Genomic DNA, 22,787 nt, shown 5'->3' with positions numbered 1-22,787 from the left:
AAAATCAATAATATTAGAGATAAAATTGTTACGATTCAGCCGTCAGCTACAGTATCACATCAGACAGTGCACTATGGACCCCCTGAGAAACAGTTCCACTCCTTCTCTACTATAGGAGAGGAAGAATTGTATAAACTTGTTAAATCAACTAAACCAACAACATGTATTTCAGACCCTATACCATCTAAGCTCCTAAAAGAGATGCTTCCAGAAGTCATATATACTTTTCTGACTATTATTAAATCCTCATTGTCATTAGGATATGTCCCCAAAACCTTAAAACTGGCTGTTATTAAGCCTCTCAACAAAAAACCACAACATGACCCCAAAGAACTAGTTAATTATAGACCAATCTCGAATCTCCCTTTTCTGTACAAGATACTAGAAAAGGTGGTATCCTCACAATTATATTCCTTCTTAGAGAAAAATGGTATATGTGAGGATTTCCAGTCAGGATTTAGACCGTATTATAGTACTGAGACTGCTCACCTTAGAGTTACAAATGATCTGCTCTTATCATCTGATCGTGGTTGTATCTCTCTTTTAGTTCCATTGGATCTTAGTGCTGTGTTTGACACAATTGACCACAACATTATTTTGCATAGACTTGAACACTTTTTTGGCAGAGTGCATTAGCATGGTTTAAATCGTACTTATATGACCACCATCAATTCGTAGCAGTGAATGAAGAGGTATCATATCAATCACAAGTGCAGTATGGAGTACCTCAAGACTCAGTACTAGGGCCGCTACTCTTCAGGCTCTATATGTTACCCTTGGGAGATATCATCAGGGAACATGGTGTTAGCTTTCACTGTTATGGTGATGATACTCAGCTCTATATTTCTTCACGGCCCGGTGAAATACACCAATTTGAAAAACTAATGGAATGCATAGTCGATATGAAAAACTGGATGACGAGTAATTTCTTACTGCTAAATTCTGAAAAAACAGGGGTGTTAATTATAGGACCTAAAAACTCTGCATGTAATAACCTAGAACACTGTCTGAAACTTGATGGCTGCTCTGTCAATTCTTCGTCGTCAATTAGGAACCTAGGTGTGCTATTTGATCACAATCTTTCCTTAGAAAGCAACGCTTCTAACATTTGTAGAACTGCACTTTTCCATCTCAAAAATATATCTAAATTACGGCCTATGCTCTCAATGTGAAATGCAAAAATGTTAATCCATACATTTATGACCTCAAAGGTTAGATTATTGTAATGCTTTATTGGGTGGTTGTTCTGCACGCTTAGTAAACAAACTACAGCTAGTCCAAAATGCAACAGCAAGACTTCTTACTAGAACCAGGAAGTATGATGTTATGGAAATTTTTAGTTTTGTTAATTTGGCATTGATTGCATTTATCTAATTTAGGTATCTTTTTAAACATACACTGAATAAGGTAGTATATATAGTCCATAGGGACATTTGAATTTGAATTTATTTTTATTTGATCAGGGACAATGCACAGAAAAAACATTAGTCTAAAAAAGAAGAGATGTCACGTGCCAGGTTATAGCAAAAAATGCTAATTTCCACCTGCAGTCCCTGGACAGGTAGATGTTATAGGCCCTACGTACAAAAGTTCATAAAACATATACAGAACAATACATAAAATCATTACTCACATCATAAAAACACACTCCACTTCAGGAATCTATCACTCACTCACTCACTTACTCACTCACTCAGAATTTACATCGTTCATATCACAGTCAATTTAGTGCGTACAGGTTTGCTTTAATAATAACCACTGTTTGGACAGGCGTGTAAATGTACTATAGTTTGTGCATGAGATAATTTAATTTGGAAGAATATTCCAAAGGTTCGCTGCTTTATAAAAGAATGATTGTTGACCATATGTGGTTCTACGTTTTGGAACACTGCACTCTCCTCTGACTGTCGACCGTGTGGCTCTAGAAATTCTCTCCGAATTTAATGTGACAAATTTTCTCAAGGGGGGAGCAGCAATGTTGTGGATAATTTTAAATAAAGCAGAAATTTGATTATATTTAATGAGGTTTTCAAAACTCAAAATGTTATATTTACTTCGTACTTTACAGTGATGGTACTGGCGAGGCTTTTTATCATGGATTTTTATGGCCCTTTTATATAATGATTCAAGTAATTTTAACGATGTTTTACACGCCTGAGACCAACTAGACATGCAATACAGAAGATGTGGGACAATCATAGTGTTGAGGTATATATTTGAGGCTTCCGTAGTTAATGAATTTCTAATATGTTTATAGTTCATCAAATTAAATTTCAATTTATTACTAAGATTTTTTATGTGACTTTTAAAACCAAGGTTCGAATCGAGTATTAGACCTAAATATTTTGTTTCATTTACATTTTTAATTGTTTGTCCATTTACTTGAATTTCTTGAGTTACTTGTAATTTACGTTTATTTGAAAAAAACATTGAGACCGTTTTATCAACGTTTAAGGTCAGACAAGACGTATGTAACCATTGTGCAAATTTTTGCATCTCTTTTGATAATTTGTCAGCAACCTCCAGCTCATTTTCCCCAGAAGTGAAGATAACCGTATCATCAGCGTACATGATTATATCAACGTCCGAACACACTGTAGGGAGGTCATTTATATAGATGCTAAAAAGCAAGGGTCCCAAAATAGACCCTTGCGGCACTCCCATCGAAGTGGCTCTGAACACAGATTGGATGTTATTCACTTGCACACACTGATGTCGGTCGCTCAAATAAGATCTTATCCAATTTTGGGTGTGCTCAGAGAGACTGTATTGATTTAATTTACTGTAAAGTATCTGGTGATTGACAGTATCAAAAGCTTTACGCAGATCAAGGAAGACTGCTCCCACCACCCTTCCCCGATCCACATATGCCCTGATAGTTTCCAGGAAGTAACAACAGGCAGAGTCTGTTGAGTATTTCCGTCTGAAACCAAATTGCATTGGATTTAAAAGAGCTTGTGATTCAAAGTGGGTAGTAAGTTGCTCTGCCACTGTCTTCTCAAGCACTTTTGACGCAGCTGGGAGGATACTTATTGGACGATAATTGTTCATGTCTTGTTTGTTCCCAGACTTAAATATTGGAGTGACAATCGCAGGTTTTAAGGCTGCTGGAAAAATACCCTCACTAATCGATTGATTGATCATTATTGTTAACGGATCAGAGAAGATGTCCTTATATTGTTTAAGAAAAGAAGTATCAAGTCCATAAATATCTTTTGCTTTGCTGTTGTTTAGCACAGTAATAATTTTTTCAACTTTAGTTTTAGTTATTGAGCTAAGATTAAAACCAGATTTGTCACTGATTGTGAGAAGGGGGTGAGCAATGTGAAAATTCTGAGCCATTTTTTGGACATTGTTTAAAAAATAATCATTAAAATTTGTTGCTATTGCAAAAGAGTCATCAATAATTTTTCCCTCTATATTTAGACAAATATTCTCACATTTTGACTTTTCCTTTCCAATCAGTTTATCAATAGTTTTCCATATTAATCTACTATTACCTTGTGCATTTCTAATGATTTCAAGAAAAAACTGGCTTTGGCCTTTCTAAGCTCAGCTGTAACTTTATTTCTTTGATTTGTAAAGGCGAATCGATCCGTTGTTAGTCCTGATTTGAGAAATTTTTTTAGCGCCATATCTGGCTTTTTCATCATATCCTCAATAATTTTGTTGAACCATGGCAAATTTCGTTTTGCACGTCGCTTTCTTTGATTCTTTTTTGTATATTTGATTAAAATGTCATTTACAGCCAACATAAGATCATGACAGCCCTGTTCACAAGATTTTTTCTCCAGGATGTCTGCCCACTTTGTTTGTATTAAATCTTTTTCCACCAGTTGTAAATCTTTCTTTGGAATGAATGTGATATACATTTTACTATTCGTTTGATTTTCATTCTTGCACTTTGTTTTTATCAATTTTCTAGCTACTAGAGTTAAATTGTGATCAGACATGCCTGTAATTAAATTATAAGTTTTAATTATTCTCTCGGGTTTATTTGTCAATATTAAATCTATTAAAGTTTGAGAGGATCTTGTTATACGAGTTGGTTTACTTAATAGTTGTGACATTTGAAAAGGTTTTGTTATTTCTTTGAGTTTGTTTCTACATGATTTCTCAAACCAATTTAAATTAAGGTCACCCAGAAGAATGACTTCTTTTCCATCACACTGTTTAAGTAAATTACCAAGAGAAATAAAGAAATCATTAGTAGCTTTAGGAGGTCGATAAATTGCTAATACACAAAAAGTCATTTGAGGAGATAAAGTAATAGTAGTCCCCACACACTCCAAGTTACAGTCACTGATATCCAGTTGTTTACTTTGGATGTGATCTCTTACATAAATCAGCACACCGCCGCCTTTACCTTTGTTTCTGTCGCGTCTATACAAGGTGTATCCCGACACTTTCACTATAGAAGAGGGAGTATTAGGAGTTAACCAAGTTTCCGTTAAGCACAGATAATCCAGATTTGAATCTGTCAACAAATGTTGAATTTGCTCAGTCTTCGAAACGATGCTGCGGATGTTTAAGTGTCCTCCGAAAATACCCTTCGGCTTTGTTTTCGGGTTCCAAAGTACGCTCGCATGATTCACAGTCTGAAACAGTTTCATTTGCTACTGTTTAAGTAAGGCGGCCGTATTTGCAGTTGCTGCTGGCTTTGCGTGGATCACTGCTTTTAATATGTTCTCAGGAATTAATTTAGGAGCAGAGTTTGTCAGGGGGTTACCTTGTTTTCCCACGCTAGAGTCTTGGATATGGGTCAGCGACGCCGGCGATTGCACCACATGAGCGGAAACAGCTGATTTTAGAATGTTCACACGATCTTGATGATCCATAGGCCCAGGGTTTAGATGAATATCCCCACATAGAAGCAGAACCATGCAGAGAAAGACAGAATATCCTCGAGTCCGACTCGCTGGTACCGTCGGTCTGGAGCAGCGCCGCTCGCGCAGCGCGCTACGAGCACACGCTCTTCCATCATTTAAAACGTTTGAGTATATGGTTTATTGGCACCATGAAGCAAGTGGCATTGGCACGGCCAAGTCTGCGAACGCCGTGGCCTGCAACAAAGTATGGCGTTCGCGTTCACGAGTTCCCCACAGCTGAGTCAGTAGGAGAAACATCACACATAGAATTACCCAGAGATGCAATGAGTTTTCCGTTCCACTGTATTTGATGCGTGAGTTCCAAGATGCATAAATTCCCTTAACAAAAAAATGATCTCGCGGTCTCCCAGTTTGTTTTGGGAAGGGTGCAGCAGCACCTGTCGAGCGACTGCCTTCCTCCGCCATTTTTTCCAATTTGTTGGGTGGTGGTGGTAGGAGCTGTTAGAGAGGTATGTGCTGGTTCTCGGTATCATAGAGTTATTTTGTATAACTTGTGCACGTAACTGTTTTAGGCTGAAAACAACTTATAAAGAGGAACCATGTACCAGGAACAATTAGTTTTGAGACAGTCCGTACCAGGGAGAGGTGCATGAGATGTACATGTGTTATGGGGTGATGTGCACTGAGCAACATGATTGGCTCAAAGGTCCTAGTCTGTCCTTCAATGTATCTTTTACATTCTATAAAAAGTGGACTGAGTCTGCGTGTTATCTCTTTGCACACAGACTCAGAAGCTGTGTGTAAACCAGATCATTCTCTGCAGAGAATTAAAGCAATACAAAGACAAAACTGTTTGGTTTTTCATTCTCAGTCTCTACAAATTGTAATTGAATTAGAATTTCCACAACGTGACCATATTAGCCCAGTCCTCTCAACACTGCACTGGCTCCCTATCAAACATTGAATAAACTTTAAAATATTGCTTATTACTTATAAAGCCCTTAATAGTTTAGCACCTCAGTATTTGAGTGAGCTCCTTTTACTTTATAATCCTTTACATCCGCTGTGTTCTCAAAATTCAGGCAAATGATAATACCTAGAATAGCAAAATCAACTGCAGGCGGCAGAATCCTTTTCCTATTTGGTGCCTAAACTCTAGAATAACCTACCTCACATTGATTGGGAGGCAGACACACTCTTGCAGTTTAAATGTAGATTAAAGACCCATCTTTTTAACCGGGCTTACACATAACATACTAATATGATTTTAATATCCAAATCCATTAAAGGATTTTTAGACTGCACTAATCAGGTAAACTGGAACCGGGATCACTTCCCATATCACCCGATGTACTTGCTATATCATTAGAAGAATGGCATCTATGCTAACATTAGTCTGTTTCTCTCTTATTCCGAGGTCACCGTAGCCACCAGATCCAGTCTGTATCAGTCAGATCAGGGTCACAGAAGTCACCCGAATCCAGTACGTATCCAGACCAGATGGTGGATCGGCACCTAGAAAGGACCTCTACAGCCCTGAAAGACAGCAGAGACCAGGACAACTAGAGCCCAATCATTTGCCTTTTACATGGTAATAAATTCCGCCATAACGATGCCACGCCAGAAATGAGGCGGCACCTTTTCAAATTGGAACAAAGTTCACTGTCTTATATTGAGAACATGAAACTCCTTTAGCTAAAGTTACCAACTGAGTAAAAGTTACAAAGTTACAAATGAAGCTTAATGTACTCATAGCCTTTGATCGTCATTTTCTAAAGTCACCACTTGGGATGCTATGACCAAACAAATTTACTCGACAGTATTGTGTGAATGCTGTTGGCAGTGTTGGGGGGGGGTCTGTGGTTTTCCCTAGGAATTTGGCTACTTTAACATTGTTGCCACGGTTGAAGCGATTCCAATAACATGATACTTAGCCCCTGGAATGCAGATTTACCAGGAAGGCCACCAAAAAAATTATATTTTTACCCCCAGAATGGACAGGGCGAGATTTGGGCTATTTTTGAGTTGCAATTTGGTGGGTTTTGTTGTGACAACTTGGCAACCCTGGCTGTTGGTGAGCTTGACCACGTAATTGAGGAATAAACAGTACATAATTGGAAAACTTGATTGTGCTGTTGAAAATGTGAAAAACACACAAAAAGAATGAAATATTTAAATTGTATTTTGGTTCTTTAAAATAGATCATGTTATTTGGATCATGAAAGGCTGTTTTATTGCTAATGAGAAAATGTCCTAGACAACATCATAGCTGCTGTATACAAACGTAGTATAAATGTGTTTGACTCACCTTGGCAGATGACTCCAGCATCTTCATTGTGCCCACAGTTATGGTTTCCCCATCCATTTGATGGACAGTTTGTCAGTGTAGATTCATTTCCACGGCAATGAAAATCATCCAACCATATTTGTCCAGAGCCTTGTCCAAAATAAGCAGAGCTCTTTGCCTCTGTGACATTCCCGCAGCCCAGTTCTCTACACACCACTGCCGCGTCTGTTGAATCCCACAGATCATCACACACTGTTCCCCAGACTCCATTGTGAAGAACCTCCACTCTTCCGGAACAGAGGTTGTATCCATTCACCAACCTGACAGCTAATAATCATCAAGAATAAAAAGATAGAAGAACGGGTCATTGGATTTGTTAACTTGTTTTTTTTTGTAATTTTGACGAGGGAAAGTGGTAATAATAATGAAGTTTCATCCTCCCCAAAGTCTTTACTTCTGACTCCTGGCTGTGGAGCATTCGTGTTCAATGTCACTGCAACTGGAGAAAAAAAAATACACAACATAAAATTTGGATGATGATGTTGGCATGTCAGATTGATTGCAGTGCTTCAAGTTTGTTCAGTTCAATCAAATGTTTACGGCAGTTTTACAGGTTATGAGAAAATCTGATCTGGTTCTAATTCAAAGGTGTATAATTACCTGTCGGTGCTGCTGCGCTAGTTTGTGCCAGGCCTATCACAGAAGAAGAGAGATATTTGAAGTTTATTACTGTTCGAGGATGGATTTCTTTCTTTGCGTGATAATTCCCACAGTGAAAATGATATTCAAACAGACGCTAAACAAGAAATTGTTATTCTCTTTACCATTTGCCTTTTACATGCTAATAAATTCAGCCACAATGATGCCACGCCAGAAATGAGGCGGCACCTTTTCAAATTGGAACAAAGTTCACTGTCTTATGTTGAGAACAGGTAATTCCCTTAACTAAATTTACCAACTGAGTAAAAGTTCCAAAGTTACAAATGAAGCTTAATGCACTCATAGCCTTTGATCGTCATTTTCTCAAGTCACCACTTGGGATGCTATGACCAAACAAATTTACTCGACAGTATTGTGTGAATGCTGTTGGCAGTGTTGGGGTCTGTGGTTTTCCCTAGGAATTTGGCTAGTTTAACATTGTTTCCACGGGTTGAAGCGATTCCAATAACATGATACTTAGCCCCTGGAATACAGATTTTACCAGGAAGCCCACCAAAAAAACTTATATTTTAACCCCAAGAATGGACAGGGCGAGATTTGGGATATTTTTTAAAAAGCGATTTGGTGGGTTTTGTTATGAAAACTTTTAGGCTGAAAACAACTTATAAAGAGGAACCATGTACCAGGAACAATTAGTTTTGAGACAGTCCGTACCAGGGAGAGGTGCATGAGATGTACATGTGTTATGGGGTGATGTGCACTGAGCAACATGATTGGCTCAAAGGTCCTAGTCTCTCCTTCAATGTATCTTTTACATTCTATAAAAAGTGGACTGAGTCTGTGTGTTATCTCTTTGCACACAGACTCAGAAGCTGTGTGTAAACCAGATCATTCTCTGCAGAGAATTAAAGCAATTCAAAGACAAAACTCTGTTTGGTTTTTCATTCTCAGTCTCTACAAATTGTAATTGAATTAGAATTTCCACAACGTGACCATATTAGCCCAGTCCTCTCAACACTGCACTGGCTCCCTATCAAACATTGAATAAACTTTAAAATATTGCTTATTACTTACAAAGCCCTTAATAGTTTAGCACCTCAGTATTTGAGTGAGCTCCTTTTACTTTATAATCCTTTACATCCGCTGTGTTCTCAAAACTCAGGCAAATGATAATACCTAGAATAGCAAAATCAACTGCAGGCGGCAGAATCCTTTTCCTATTTGGTGCCTAAACTCTAGAATAACCTACCTCACATTGATTGGGAGGCAGACACACTCTTGCAGTTTAAATGTAGATTAAAGACCCATCTTTTTAACCGGGCTTACACATAACATACTAATATGATTTTAATATCCAAATCCATTAAAGGATTTTTAGACTGCACTAATCAGGTAAACTGGAACCGGGATCACTTCCCATATCACCCGATGTACTTGCTATATCATTAGAAGAATGGCATCTATGCTAACATTAGTCTGTTTCTCTCTTATTCCGAGGTCACCGTAGCCACCAGATCCAGTCTGTATCAGTCAGATCAGGGTCACAGAAGTCACCCGAATCCAGTACGTATCCAGACCAGATGGTGGATCGGCACCTTGAAAGGACCTCTACAGCCCTGAAAGACAGCAGAGACCACAGGACAACTAGAGCCCAAAATACAGATCCCCTGTAAAAACCTTGTCTCAGATGACCACCAGGACAAGACCACAGGAAACAGATGATTCTTCTGCACAATCTGACTTTGCTGCAGCCTGGAATTGAACTACTGGTTTCATATGTACAGGAGAGATGGCCCCCCAACTGAGCTTGGTTTCTCTTAAGGTTTTTTTTTCCATTCTGTCACCGATGGAGTTTCGGTTCCTTGCTGCTTTCGCCTCTGGCTTGCTTAGTTGGGGTCACTTCATCTACAGCGATATCGTTGACTTGATTGCAAATGAATGCACAGACACTATTTAAACTGAACAGAGATGGTATCACTGAATTCAATGATGAACTGCCTTTAACTGTCATTCTGCATTATTGACACACTGATTTCCTAATGAATGTTGTTCAGTGCTTTGACACAATGTATCTTGTTAAAAGTGCTATATAAACAAAGGTGACTTGACTTGACATAATAAAAAACTTTGTAAATGGAAAAAAACAAAGAATGAAATATTTTAATTATATATCGGTCCTTTAAAGTAGATGATGTTATTTGGATTATGAAATGCTGTTGTATTGCCATCAAGATAATGTCCTGTGACTTTTATATTTTTTATGAGATAGCTAAGTGGTAATATAGTGGAGTTTCATCCTTCCGATCATCTTTACCTCCAACTCCTTGCTGTGGGGCAGTCGTGTTCAATTTCACTGTTGCTGCAGAAACAAAAACTAACACAAAAATACACAACATTATGTTTTGTTGATGATGTTGGCATGTCCGATTGATTGCAGTGCCTCAAGTTTGTTTGGCTCAATTTAATGGTTTAGACAGTTTTACAGGTTATGAGAAAATCTGATCTGGTTTTAATTCAAAGGTTTATAATTACCTGTTGGTGGTGCTGCACTAGTTTGTGCCTGGCCTATCACAGAAAAAGAGAGATAATTGAAGTTTATTACTGTTCGAGGATGGATTTCTTTTTTTTGCGTGATCATTCCCACAGTGAAAATTATATTCACAGACGCTTAACAAGAAATTATGATTCTCTATATCATTTGCCTTTTACATGGTAATAAATTCAACCATAACGATGCCACGCCAGAAATGAGGCGGCACCTTTTCAAATTGGAACAAAGTTCACTGTCTTATATTGAGAACATGAAACTCCTTTAGCTAAAGTTACCAACTGAGTAAAAGTTACAAAGTTACAAATGAAGCTTAATGTACTCATAGCCTTTGATCGTCATTTTCTAAAGTCACCACTTGGGATGCTATGACCAAACAAATTTACTCGACAGTATTGTGTGAATGCTGTTGGCAGTGTTGGGGGGGGTCTGTGGTTTTCCCTAGGAATTTGGCTACTTTAACATTGTTGCCACGGGTTGAAGCGATTCCAATAACATGATACTTAGCCCCTGGAATGCAGATTTACCAGGAAGGCCACCAAAAAAATTATATTTTTACCCCAAGAATGGACAGGGCGAGATTTGGGATATTTTTGAGAAGCGATTTGGTGGGTTTTGTTATGAAAACTTTTAGGCTGAAAACAACTTATAAAGAGGAACCATGTACCAGGAACAATTAGTTTTGAGACAGTCCGTACCAGGGAGAGGTGCATGAGATGTACATGTGTTATGGGGTGATGTGCACTGAGCAACATGATTGGCTCAAAGGTCCTAGTCTCTGCTTCAATGTATCTTTTACATTCTATAAAAAGTGGACTGAGTCTGTGTGTTATCTCTTTGCACACAGACTCAGAAGCTGTGTGTAAACCAGATCATTCTCTGCAGAGAATTAAAGCAATTCAAAGACAAAACTCTGTTTGGTTTTTCATTCTCAGTCTCTACAAATTGTAATTGAATTAGAATTTCCACAACGTGACCATATTAGCCCAGTCCTCTCAACACTGCACTGGCTCCCTATCAAACACTGAATAAACTTTAAAATATTGCTTATTACTTACAAAGCCCTTAATAGTTTAGCACCTCAGTATTTGAGTGAGCTCCTTTTACTTTATAATCCTTTACATCCGCTGTGTTCTCAAAACTCAGGCAAATGATAATACCTAGAATAGCAAAATCAACTGCAGGCGGCTGAATCCTTTTCCTATTTGGCGCCTAAACTCTAGAATAACCTACCTCACATTGATTGGGAGGCAGACACACTCTTGCAGTTTAAATGTAGATTAAAGACCCATCTTTTTAACCGGGCTTACACATAACATACTAATATGATTTTAATATCCAAATCCATTAAAGGATTTTTAGACTGCACTAATCAGGTAAACTGGAACCGGGATCACTTCCCATATCACCCGATGTACTTGCTATATCATTAGAAGAATGGCATCTATGCTAACATTAGTCTGTTTCTCTCTTATTCCGAGGTCACCGTAGCCACCAGATCCAGTCTGTATCAGTCAGATCAGGGTCACAGAAGTCACCCGAATCCAGTACGTATCCAGACCAGATGGTGGATCGGCACCTTGAAAGGACCTCTACAGCCCTGAAAGACAGCAGAGACCACAGGACAACTAGAGCCCAAAATACAGATCCCCTGTAAAAACCTTGTCTCAGATGACCACCAGGACAAGACCACAGGAAACAGATGATTCTTCTGCACAATCTGACTTTGCTGCAGCCTGGAATTGAACTACTGGTTTCATATGTACAGGAGAGATGGCCCCCCAACTGAGCTTGGTTTCTCTTAAGGTTTTTTTTTCCATTCTGTCACCGATGGAGTTTCGGTTCCTTGCTGCTTTCGCCTCTGGCTTGCTTAGTTGGGGTCACTTCATCTACAGCGATATCGTTGACTTGATTGCAAATGAATGCACAGACACTATTTAAACTGAACAGAGATGGTATCACTGAATTCAATGATGAACTGCCTTTAACTGTCATTCTGCATTATTGACACACTGTTTTCCTAATGAATGTTGTTCAGTTGCTTTGACACAATGTATCTTGTTAAAAGTGCTATATAAACAAAGGTGACTTGACTTGACATAATAAAAAACTTTGTAAATGGAAAAAAACAAAGAATGAAATATTTTAATTATATATCGGTCCTTTAAAGTAGATGATGTTATTTGGATTATGAAATGCTGTTGTATTGCCATCAAGATAATGTCCTGTGACTTTTATATTTTTTATGAGATAGCTAAGTGGTAACATAGTGGAGTTTCATCCTTCCGATCATCTTTACCTCCAACTCCTTGCTGTGGGGCAGTCGTGTTCAATTTCACTGTTGCTGCAGAAACAAAAACTAACACAAAAATACACAACATTATGTTTTGTTGATGATGTTGGCATGTCCGATTGATTGCTGTGCCTCAAGTTTGTTTGGCTCAATTTAATGGTTTAGACAGTTTTACAGGTTATGAGAAAATCTGATCTGGTTTTAATTCAAAGGTTTATAATTACCTGTTGGTGGTGCTGCACTAGTTTGTGCCTGGCCTATCACAGAAAAAGAGAGATAATTGAAGTTTATTACTGTTCGAGGATGGATTTCTTTTTTTTGCGTGATCATTCCCACAGTGAAAATTATATTCACAGACGCTTAACAAGAAATTATGATTCTCTATATCATTTGCCTTTTACATGGTAATAAATTCAACCATAACGATGCCACGCCAGAAATGAGGCGGCACCTTTTCAAATTGGAACAAAGTTCACTGTCTTATATTGAGAACATGAAACTCCTTTAGCTAAAGTTACCAACTGAGTAAAAGTTACAAAGTTACAAATGAAGCTTAATGTACTCATAGCCTTTGATCGTCATTTTCTAAAGTCACCACTTGGGATGCTATGACCAAACAAATTTACTCGACAGTATTGTGTGAATGCTGTTGGCAGTGTTGGGGGGGGGTCTGTGGTTTTCCCTAGGAATTTGGCTACTTTAACATTGTTGCCACGGTTGAAGCGATTCCAATAACATGATACTTAGCCCCTGGAATGCAGATTTACCAGGAAGGCCACCAAAAAAATTATATTTTTACCCCCAGAATGGACAGGGCGAGATTTGGGCTATTTTTGAGTTGCGTTTGGTGGGTTTTGTTGTGACAACTTGGCAACCCTGGCTGTTGGTGAGCTTGACCACGTAATTGAGGAATAAACAGTACATAATTGGAAAACTTGATTGTGCTGTTGGAAACGTAAAAAACACACAAAAAGAATGAAATATTTAAATTGTATTTTGGTTCTTTAAAATAGATCATGTTATTTGGATCATGAAAGGCTGTTTTATTGCTAATGAGAAAATGTCCTAGACAACATCATAGCTGCTGTATACAAACGTAGTATAAATGTGTTTGACTCACCTTGGCAGATGACTCCAGCATCTTCATTGTGCCCACAGTTATGGGTTCCCCATCCATTTGATGGACAGTTTGTCAGTGTAGATTCATTTCCACGGCAATGAAAATCATCCAACCATATTTGTCCAGAACCTTGTCCAAAATAAGCAGAGCTCTTTGCCTCTGTGACATTCCCGCAGCCCAGTTCTCTACACACCACTGCCGCTCTTGTTGAATCCCACAGATCATCACACACTGTTCCCCAGACTCCATTGTGAAGAACCTCCACTCTTCCGGAACAGAGGTTGTATCCATTCACCAACCTGACAGCTAATAATCATCAAGAATAAAAAGATAGAAGAACGGGTCATTGGATTTGTTAACTTGTTTTTTTTTGTAATTTTGACGAGGGAAAGTGGTAATAATAATGAAGTTTCATCCTCCCCAAAGTCTATACTTCTGACTCCTGGCTGTGGAGCATTCGTGTTCAATGTCACTGCAACTGGAGAAAAAAAAATACACAACATAAAATTTTGATGATGATGTTGGCATGTCAGATTGATTGCAGTGCTTCAAGTTTGTTCAGTTCAATCAAATGTTTACGGCAGTTTTACAGGTTATGAGAAAATCTGATCTGGTTCTAATTCAAAGGTGTATAATTACCTGTCGGTGCTGCTGCGCTAGTTTGTGCCAGGCCTATCACAGAAGAAGAGAGATATTTGAAGTTTATTACTGTTCGAGGCTGGATTTCTTTCTTTGCGTGATAATTCCCACAGTGAAAATGATATTCAAACAGACGCTAAACAAGAAATTGTTATTCTCTTTACCATTTGCCTTTTACATGCTAATAAATTCAGCCACAATGATGCCACGCCAGAAATGAGGCGGCACCTTTTCAAATTGGAACAAAGTTCACTGTCTTATGTTGAGAACAGGTAATTCCCTTAACTAAATTTACCAACTGAGTAAAAGTTCCAAAGTTACAAATGAAGCTTAATGCACTCATAGCCTTTGGTTGACATTTTCTCAAGTCACCACTCGGGATGCTATGACCAAACAAATTTACTCGACAGTATTGTGTGAATGCTATAAAAAGTGGACTGAGTCTGTGTGTTATCTCTTTGCACACAGACTCAGAAGCTGTGTGTAAACCAGATCATTCTCTGCAGAGAATTAAACCAATACAAAGACAAAACTCTGTTTGGTTTTTCATTCTCAGTCTCTACAAATTGTAATTGAATTAGAATTTCCACAACGTGACCATATTAGCCCAGTCCTCTCAACACTGCACTGGCTCCCTATCAAACATTGAATAAACTTTAAAATATTGCTTATTACTTACAAAGCCCTTAATAGTTTAGCACCTCAGTATTTGAGTGAGCTCCTTTTACTTTATAATCCTTTACATCCGCTGTGTTCTCAAAACTCAGGCAAATGATAATACCTAGAATAGCAAAATCAACTGCAGGCGGCAGAATCCTTTTCCTATTTGGCGCCTAAACTCTAGAATAACCTACCTCACATTGATTGGGAGGCAGACACACTCTTGCAGTTTAAATGTAGATTAAAGACCCATCTTTTTAACCTGGCTTACACATAACATACTAATATGATTTTAATATCCAAATCCATTAAAGGATTTTTAGACTGCACTAATCAGGTAAACTGGAACCGGGATCACTTCCCATATCACCCGATGTACTTGCTATATCATTAGAAGAATGGCATCTATGCTAACATTAGTCTGTTTCTCTCTTATTCCGAGGTCACCGTAGCCACCAGATCCAGTCTGTATCCAGATCAGGGTCACAGAAGTCACCCGAATCCAGTACGTATCCAGACCAGATGGTGGATCGGCACCTTGAAAGGACCTCTACAGCCCTGAAAGACAGCAGAGACCAGGACAACTAGAGCCCAAAATACAGATCCCCTGTAAAAACCTTGTCTCAGATGACCACCAGGACAAGACCACAGGAAACAGATGATTCTTCTGCACAATCTGACTTTGCTGCAGCCTGGAATTGAACTACTGGTTTCATATGTACAGGAGAGATGGCCCCCCAACTGAGCTTGGTTTCTCCCAAGGTTTTTTTCTCCATTCTGTCACCGATGGAGTTTCGGTTCCTTGCTGCTTTCGCCTCTGGCTTGCTTAGTTGGGGTCACTTCATCTACAGCGATATCGTTGACTTGATTGCAAATGAATGCACAGACACTATTTAAACTGAACAGAGATGGTATCACTGAATTCAATGATGAACTGCCTTTAACTGTCATTCTGCATTATTGACACACTGTTTTCCTAATGAATGTTGTTCAGTTGCTTTGACACAATGTATCTTGTTAAAAGTGCTATATAAACAAAGGTGACTTGACTTGACATAATAAAAAACTTTGTAAATGGAAAAAAACAAAGAATGAAATATTTTAATTATATATCGGTCCTTTAAAGTAGATGATGTTATTTGGATTATGAAATGCTGTTGTATTGCCATCAAGATAATGTCCTGTGACTTTTATATTTTTTATGAGATAGCTAAGTGGTAACATAGTGGAGTTTCATCCTTCCGATCATCTTTACCTCCAACTCCTTGCTGTGGGGCAGTCGTGTTCAATTTCACTGTTGCTGCAGAAACAAAAACTAACACAAAAATACACAACATTATGTTTTGTTGATGATGTTGGCATGTCCGATTGATTGCTGTGCCTCAAGTTTGTTTGGCTCAATTTAATGGTTTAGACAGTTTTACAGGTTATGAGAAAATCTGATCTGGTTTTAATTCAAAGGTTTATAATTACCTGTTGGTGGTGCTGCACTAGTTTGTGCCTGGCCTATCACAGAAAAAGAGAGATAATTGAAGTTTATTACTGTTCGAGGATGGATTTCTTTTTTTTGCGTGATCATTCCCACAGTGAAAATTATATTCACAGACGCTTAACAAGAAATTATGATTCTCTATATCATTTGCCTTTTACATGGTAATAAATTCAACCATAACGATGCCACGCCAGAAATGAGGCGGCACCTTTTCAAATTGGAACAAAATTCACTGTCTTATATTGAGAACATGAAACTCCTTTAGCTAAAGTTACCAACTGAGTAAAAGTTACAAAGTTACAAATGAAGCTTAATGTACTCATAGCCTTTGATCGTCATTTTCTAAAGTCACCACTTGGGATGCTATGACCAAACAAATTTACTCGACAGTATTGTGTGAATGCTGTTGGCAGTGTTGGGGGGGGGTCTGTGGTTTTCCCTAGGAATTTGGCTACTTTAACATTGTTGCCACGGTTGAAGCGATTCCAATAACATGATACTTAGCCCCTGGAATGCAGATTTACCAGGAAGGCCACCAAAAAAATTATATTTTTACCCCCAGAATGGACAGGGCGAGATTTGGGCTATTTTTGAGTTGCGTTTGGTGGGTTTTGTTGTGACAACTTGGCAACCCTGGCTGTTGGTGAGCTTGACCACGTAATTGAGGAATAAACAGTACATAATTGGAAAACTTGATTGTGCTGTTGGAAACGTAAAAAACACACAAAAAGAATGAAATATTTAAATTGTATTTTGGTTCTTTAAAATAGATCATGTTATTTGGATCATGAAAGGCTGTTTTATTGCTAATGAGAAAATGTCCTAGACAACATCATAGCTGCTGTATACAAACGTAGTATAAATGTGTTTGACTCACCTTGGCAGATGACTCCAGCATCTTCATTGTGTCCACAGTTATGGTTTCCCCATCCATTTGATGGACAGTTTGTCAGTGTAGATTCATGTCCACGGCAATGAAAATCATCCAACCATATTTGTCCAGAACCTTGTCCAAAATAAGCAGAGCTCTTTGCCTCTGTGACATTCCCACAGCCCAGTTCTCTACACACCACTGCCGCGTCTGTTGAATCCCACAGATCATCACACACTGTTCCCCAGACTCCATTGTGAAGAACCTCCACTCTTCCGGAACAGATGTTGGATCCATTCACCAACCTGACAGCTATTAATCACAAACAATATAAAGAATATAGAAGAACGGGTCATTAGATTTTTTTACTTTTTTTTTGTAAATTTGATGAGATAACAAAGCCAGCCAAAACAATGAGATGTGAGAAGTGAGGAAGTACCTTTGCAAATTGGAAGAAAATTCAGTGTCTTTCATTGATATCAGGCAAATTAATTTAGCAAACGCCACCAACTGGGCAAAAGTTACAAGTAAAGTTAAACGCAGTCATTGCCTTTAATTTACTTTTTCTCAGATTATCACTGGGGATGCTATGACCACACAGGCCTACTCAACAGTACTGCATGTATGCCATTGGAGAGCTTGCATTTTGTTTGTTTGTATTTTTGAAGAGGTTACCTCGCAGGTTACTCACATAACCATGGTTCACTGAGAGGAGGGAATGAAATATTGTTTGCAAATGTTTTTTTAAGACCATATTTACATAGTTAATGGGTTCTATTGTTTGTCCTCACAATGCTATTGGATAGATTAAGTGTTTATAAGGGTCCGGTCATCTGGCTATGAACTCACTCTATCAGCAAACTTTGCGTTGAGCTCATCTCCCTTTTTTTTGCATGACAAATAATTATTTATTTTGAAACTTCTAAATGATCCTGAGATGTTATATGAGTTTTAACCAAGTAGCAGTTTATAGCTTTAAGAGATAGAAAATCAGGCTCTGAATGGGTGGGGGGGGGTGGGGGGTTCACCCATACCCATGGGGGTTCAAACTGTAGTGACCCTGGAATCTGGAATCTCTGACATGTTGTGTGACTTTGATGTGTACCAGGGGTGTGTAGATGGAATACGACAAGCCAAATTTGAATTTGGACTGTCAGTTGATGTTGTGATGATGAGGTGATGAAGCTCGACTCCACACTTCCAGAGTGTCAAAACTACAAGTTCTATGCAGACAACTACTTCACCATTGTCCCATTGTAGTCAAGCTCCATTATTGATGTTGAGTGGCCTTACATTGTTGTTAGCTACAGCAAACACATGACTTATTTGGTGCTTGGTACAAGTTCCCCATGACCATCTTCAGGGATGATAAACTTATGTACACAGAAGGTGGATCCTCAGAAGAGACCATCCTCACGGATGTGAGTCCTCCAGCCAAGAGGTCATCTGACCACCCCCACTGGATTAATGCAAATACATGACTGCACATTTCCCAGTAAAGATGAAGAGAGGACGCTGAAGACACTGCAATAATGGATACACAAACAACACTGTGTAGCAAGTGCAATGTTCACCTGTGCTTCTCAGATGAAAAGAACTGTCTTAATCACTATCACTGCAAGTAAACACAGACTTCATTCAAACCACATTGAAAGTGATGGAAGTTATAAATACAATTTGTTTAAATATTTTTATTAATAAATGCTTATTCATAATAAAATATGATTGTTGTGTGATTGTTAGTCATGATATATACTGTTATGGGGCTAAGTAAGCAATCAACTCTGCAAATGCATGCTGAAATGCTCTGTATATCTGTTCAGACAAATTTAATACAAATACAGAAATTCTGCTCCTAACTAGGGCCAACATTGCAATATTATTTCCCTAAAAACGTTCTAAAATGTAAAAAATGCAAAATGCCAGCTCCAATCTATGGCCAGCACTTAGCACTGTTTCCTTTTGGATCTTTCTACTGATCTATATCAACAGGATTAGCCAGAAAGTTTTTACATGGCTGCTTTCACAATGTCTTGTTCACTCCTCTCAGGGAATCATGGTCATTTGAGTCATTCTCTTTTGGTGTCTGTCTCTTGACTCTATATAATTGTTTGCCCTGAACTCCATACAGGCAGCATTAACAAATAATGCCTGCATATCACCAACATGCTTACCATATATCAAAGTGATTGGTAGTGTTGTTTTAAATTAGAGAATCCTTAACTTGCTTGTAAGGTGTGGGCTCGACAACACTTTGAGCACTAAGCATAGGTCCCAAACTGTCATCAAGCGAGGACGGGGGATTCAGCCATCTTGCACCTTACACAAAGCTGGTTATCAACACATGCCTTCCAACCAAAAGCCCCTTTGTCAAGCTGCCTGTGTCAAGTCAGTCTTGCAAAAATGACAGGATGTTGGCTGTACACCAAGCTGAGAACACTCTCCATTTGCAGTTGGAGCAGTTGGGGGTTCGATGCCTTGCTCAAGGGCACCTAAGTCATGGTATTGAAGGTGGAGAGAGAACTGTACATGCATTCCCCCCACCCACAATTCCGTCCGGCCCGAGACTAAAACCCACAACCCTTCGATTGGGAGTCCAACCCTCTAACCATTAGGCCACGATTTCCCTTAATTACGATGCAAAATAACACAAATGTGCCAAAGTAAATAATCCACTCTCTCTATTCATATAGACGCGTTCACTTTGATAGCCGTGATCATTCAGTAATAGCGAGCTGATTTGGGCTGATTTGCACTCAAACAGATGGTAATCATGCAGATACATTCACATTCAACATAAAACACACTCTCACATATGTAAAAACTGTCGAAAATTAAAAAACAAAAAAAACAAAAACAAAGAAAAAGACGATCGCTGTAAGTTCCGCCTCCATCAGCTGACAGGTGCGTCAGAGCGCGTCACGAGCCCACAGGAGAAAGCGCCAAATTCAAATCAACTATCTTCTGCCTATTTTTCATTCATTCTTTTTTCCGGTGGATCGCCTCATTCTGTTTGTGACACTGTACGCTGCAAAACCATGCCGTGTTTTTACTACCAAGATGCAGTTTCTGACCGTGAGTTATTCCATAACGGACGCAAAACAATTCTGCAAAACAATGAAAACTGGTTGTTGGTGAGTTTTGACCCTGTAGTTGAGGAATTGGTACATTAAAAAAACGACATTGTGCCGTTTGAAACATAAAAAAAAAGGAATGAAATGTTTTAATTATATTTTTATTCTTTAAAGGAGATCATGTTATTTGGATCATGAAATGCTATTGTATTGCTATTGGGAAAATGTCCTGTGACTCACCTTGGCAGATGACTCCAGCATCTTCATGGTGCCCACAGTTATGGTTTCCCCATCCATTTGATGGACAGTTTCTCAGTGTAGATTCATGTCCACGGCAATGAAAATCATCCAACCATATTTGTCCAGAACCTTGTCCAAAATAAGCAGAGCTCTTTGCCTCTGTGACATTCCCACAGCCCAGTTCTCTACACACCACTGCCGCGTCTGTTGAATCCCACAGATCATCACACACTGTTCCCCAGACTCCATTGTGAAGAACCTCCACTCTTCCGGAACAGATGTTGGATCCATTCACCAACCTGACAGCTATTAATCACAAACAATATAAAGAATATAGAAGAACGGGTCATTAGATTTTTTTACTTTTTTTTTGTAAATTTGTGGGGAAAAAGTGAGGAAGTACCTTTGCAAATTGGAAGAAAATTCAGTGTCTTTCATTGATATCAGGCAAATTAATTTAGCAAACGCCACCAACTGGGCAAAAGTTACAAGTAAAGTTAAACGCAGTCATAGCCTTTAATTTACTTTTTCTCAGATTATCACTGGGGATGCTATGACCACACAGGCCTACTCAACAGTACTGCATGTATGCCATTGGAGAGCTTGCATTTTATTTGTTTGTATTTTTGAAGAGGTTACCTCGCAGGTTACTCACATAACCATGGTTCACTGAGAGGAGGGAATGAAATATTGTTTGCAAATGTTTTTTTAAGACCATATTTACATAGTTAATGGGTTCTATTGTTTGTCCTCACAATGCTATTGGATAGATTAAGTGTTTATAAGGGTCCGGTCATCTGGCTATGAACTCACTCTATCAGCAAACTTTGCGTTGAGCTCATCTCCCTTTTTTTTGCATGACAAAAAATTATTTATTTTTAAACTTCTAAATGATCCTGAGATTTTATATGAGTTTTACCCAAGTAGCAGTTTATAGGTCACCCATGGGGGTTCAAACTATGGGTGAAAACTGGAATCTCTGACATGTTGTGTGACTTTGATGTGTACCAGGGGTGTGTAGATGGAATACGACAAGCCAAATTTGAATTTGGACTGTCAGTTGATGTTGCGATGATGAGGTGATGAAGCTCGACTCCACACTTCCAGAGTGTCAAAACTACAAGTTCTATGCAGACAACTACTTCACCATTGTCCCATTGTAGTCAAGCTCCATTATTGATGTTGAGTGGCCTTACATTGTTGTTAGCTACAGCAAACACATGACTTATTTGGTGCTTGGTACAAGTTCCCCATGACCATCTTCAGGGATGATAAACTTATGTACACAGAAGGTGGATCCTCAGAAGAGACCATCCTCACGGATGTGAGTCCTCCAGCCGAGACCATACAAAGTTGCTCACTCTTCACTGATTTTCTATAGTAAAAGCAGCAGAATCTTGACTGGAGGAAAAAAAATATTTTTCATCTCTGCTGCTTTACAGTACAGTCTCCCTCAAGGAGAAAGCATGAGAGAGATAAGAACAGAGGGCAGTGATAATTGCTGAATCATCCACTCCCCATGAACTAGAGCATCTCTAGACAGCATGTCCGCTTCCATCACCACAGTGTTGTCCATTCAAATGAGAATATGGTCTCTAACAAGCTGCAGAAGTGTTGCAGAACCAAGTGGACAGCCTTTATTTCCAAGTTGTTTATGTGCCACTGTTTCTTAGATGTGAACCAATCCCTGAAAACTGGTCTGCTGTAGAATAGGGTTCCCCAGTCATGCAGAAATGCATCGGGACCGTCTTCTTTCTGATCACTCGGCCAATATTGATTCCTTGATCATACTTTATCCTGTCTCTCCAAGGGAGAAGAATGTTGTGAAACTCACTCATCACCACAATGTGCAACCTGCCATCTTTCTACATTCTGAACGTAACACGGGCATACAGAGGTTGCGGCTGTCATCAATTCTAGAGTCTCATAGATCTCACCATAGAGTGCATGTCCAGCATCATCTAGGTAATTCATAATTCACATCCTGTTGAGTCTCAGGGGGGCAAGTGCTGCATTCATGTACTTTGAGAACATGTAAGAGGTTAACTCCAATCCAGATGGCAAGACTCTGAAT

The 22,787-nt window shown here is 38.8% G+C and overlaps 1 protein-coding gene across 5 annotated transcripts in view; it reads right to left on the bottom strand.

The window, feature by feature from the left end:
- The window catches only part of LOC113092614 (deleted in malignant brain tumors 1 protein-like), a 37,719-nt gene that overhangs the window by 5,445 nt on the left and 9,487 nt on the right, over positions 1-22,787 (bottom strand). For 2 of the 5 annotated variants that reach the window (XM_026258279.1, XM_026258280.1), the window contains exons 4-17: positions 20,714-21,019; positions 17,406-17,711; positions 16,510-16,542; positions 16,292-16,351; positions 14,377-14,409; positions 14,171-14,215; positions 13,738-14,043; positions 12,842-12,874; positions 12,624-12,683; positions 10,309-10,341; positions 10,091-10,150; positions 7,777-7,809; positions 7,571-7,615; positions 7,138-7,443 (exon numbers count right to left, since the gene is read on the bottom strand). In XM_026258279.1, coding sequence (XP_026114064.1) covers positions 7,138-7,443; positions 7,571-7,615; positions 7,777-7,809; positions 10,091-10,150; positions 10,309-10,341; positions 12,624-12,683; positions 12,842-12,874; positions 13,738-14,043; positions 14,171-14,215; positions 14,377-14,409; positions 16,292-16,351; positions 16,510-16,542; positions 17,406-17,711; positions 20,714-21,019 — 1,659 coding nt within the window. The remainder of the gene's footprint in view (positions 1-7,137; positions 7,444-7,570; positions 7,616-7,776; positions 7,810-10,090; positions 10,151-10,308; positions 10,342-12,623; positions 12,684-12,841; positions 12,875-13,737; positions 14,044-14,170; positions 14,216-14,376; positions 14,410-16,291; positions 16,352-16,509; positions 16,543-17,405; positions 17,712-20,713; positions 21,020-22,787) is intronic. The other 3 variants (XM_026258282.1, XM_026258281.1, XM_026258283.1) reach the window with 3 other exon arrangements.

The sequence above is a fragment of the Carassius auratus genome, unplaced genomic scaffold (genome assembly GCF_003368295.1).
Source record: "Carassius auratus strain Wakin unplaced genomic scaffold, ASM336829v1 scaf_tig00214672, whole genome shotgun sequence".
In the NCBI taxonomy this organism is placed as follows: Eukaryota; Metazoa; Chordata; class Actinopteri; order Cypriniformes; family Cyprinidae; genus Carassius; species Carassius auratus.
Note: the sequence above shows the minus strand (reverse complement) of the source record. Positions and strands in the feature narration are given on the sequence as shown.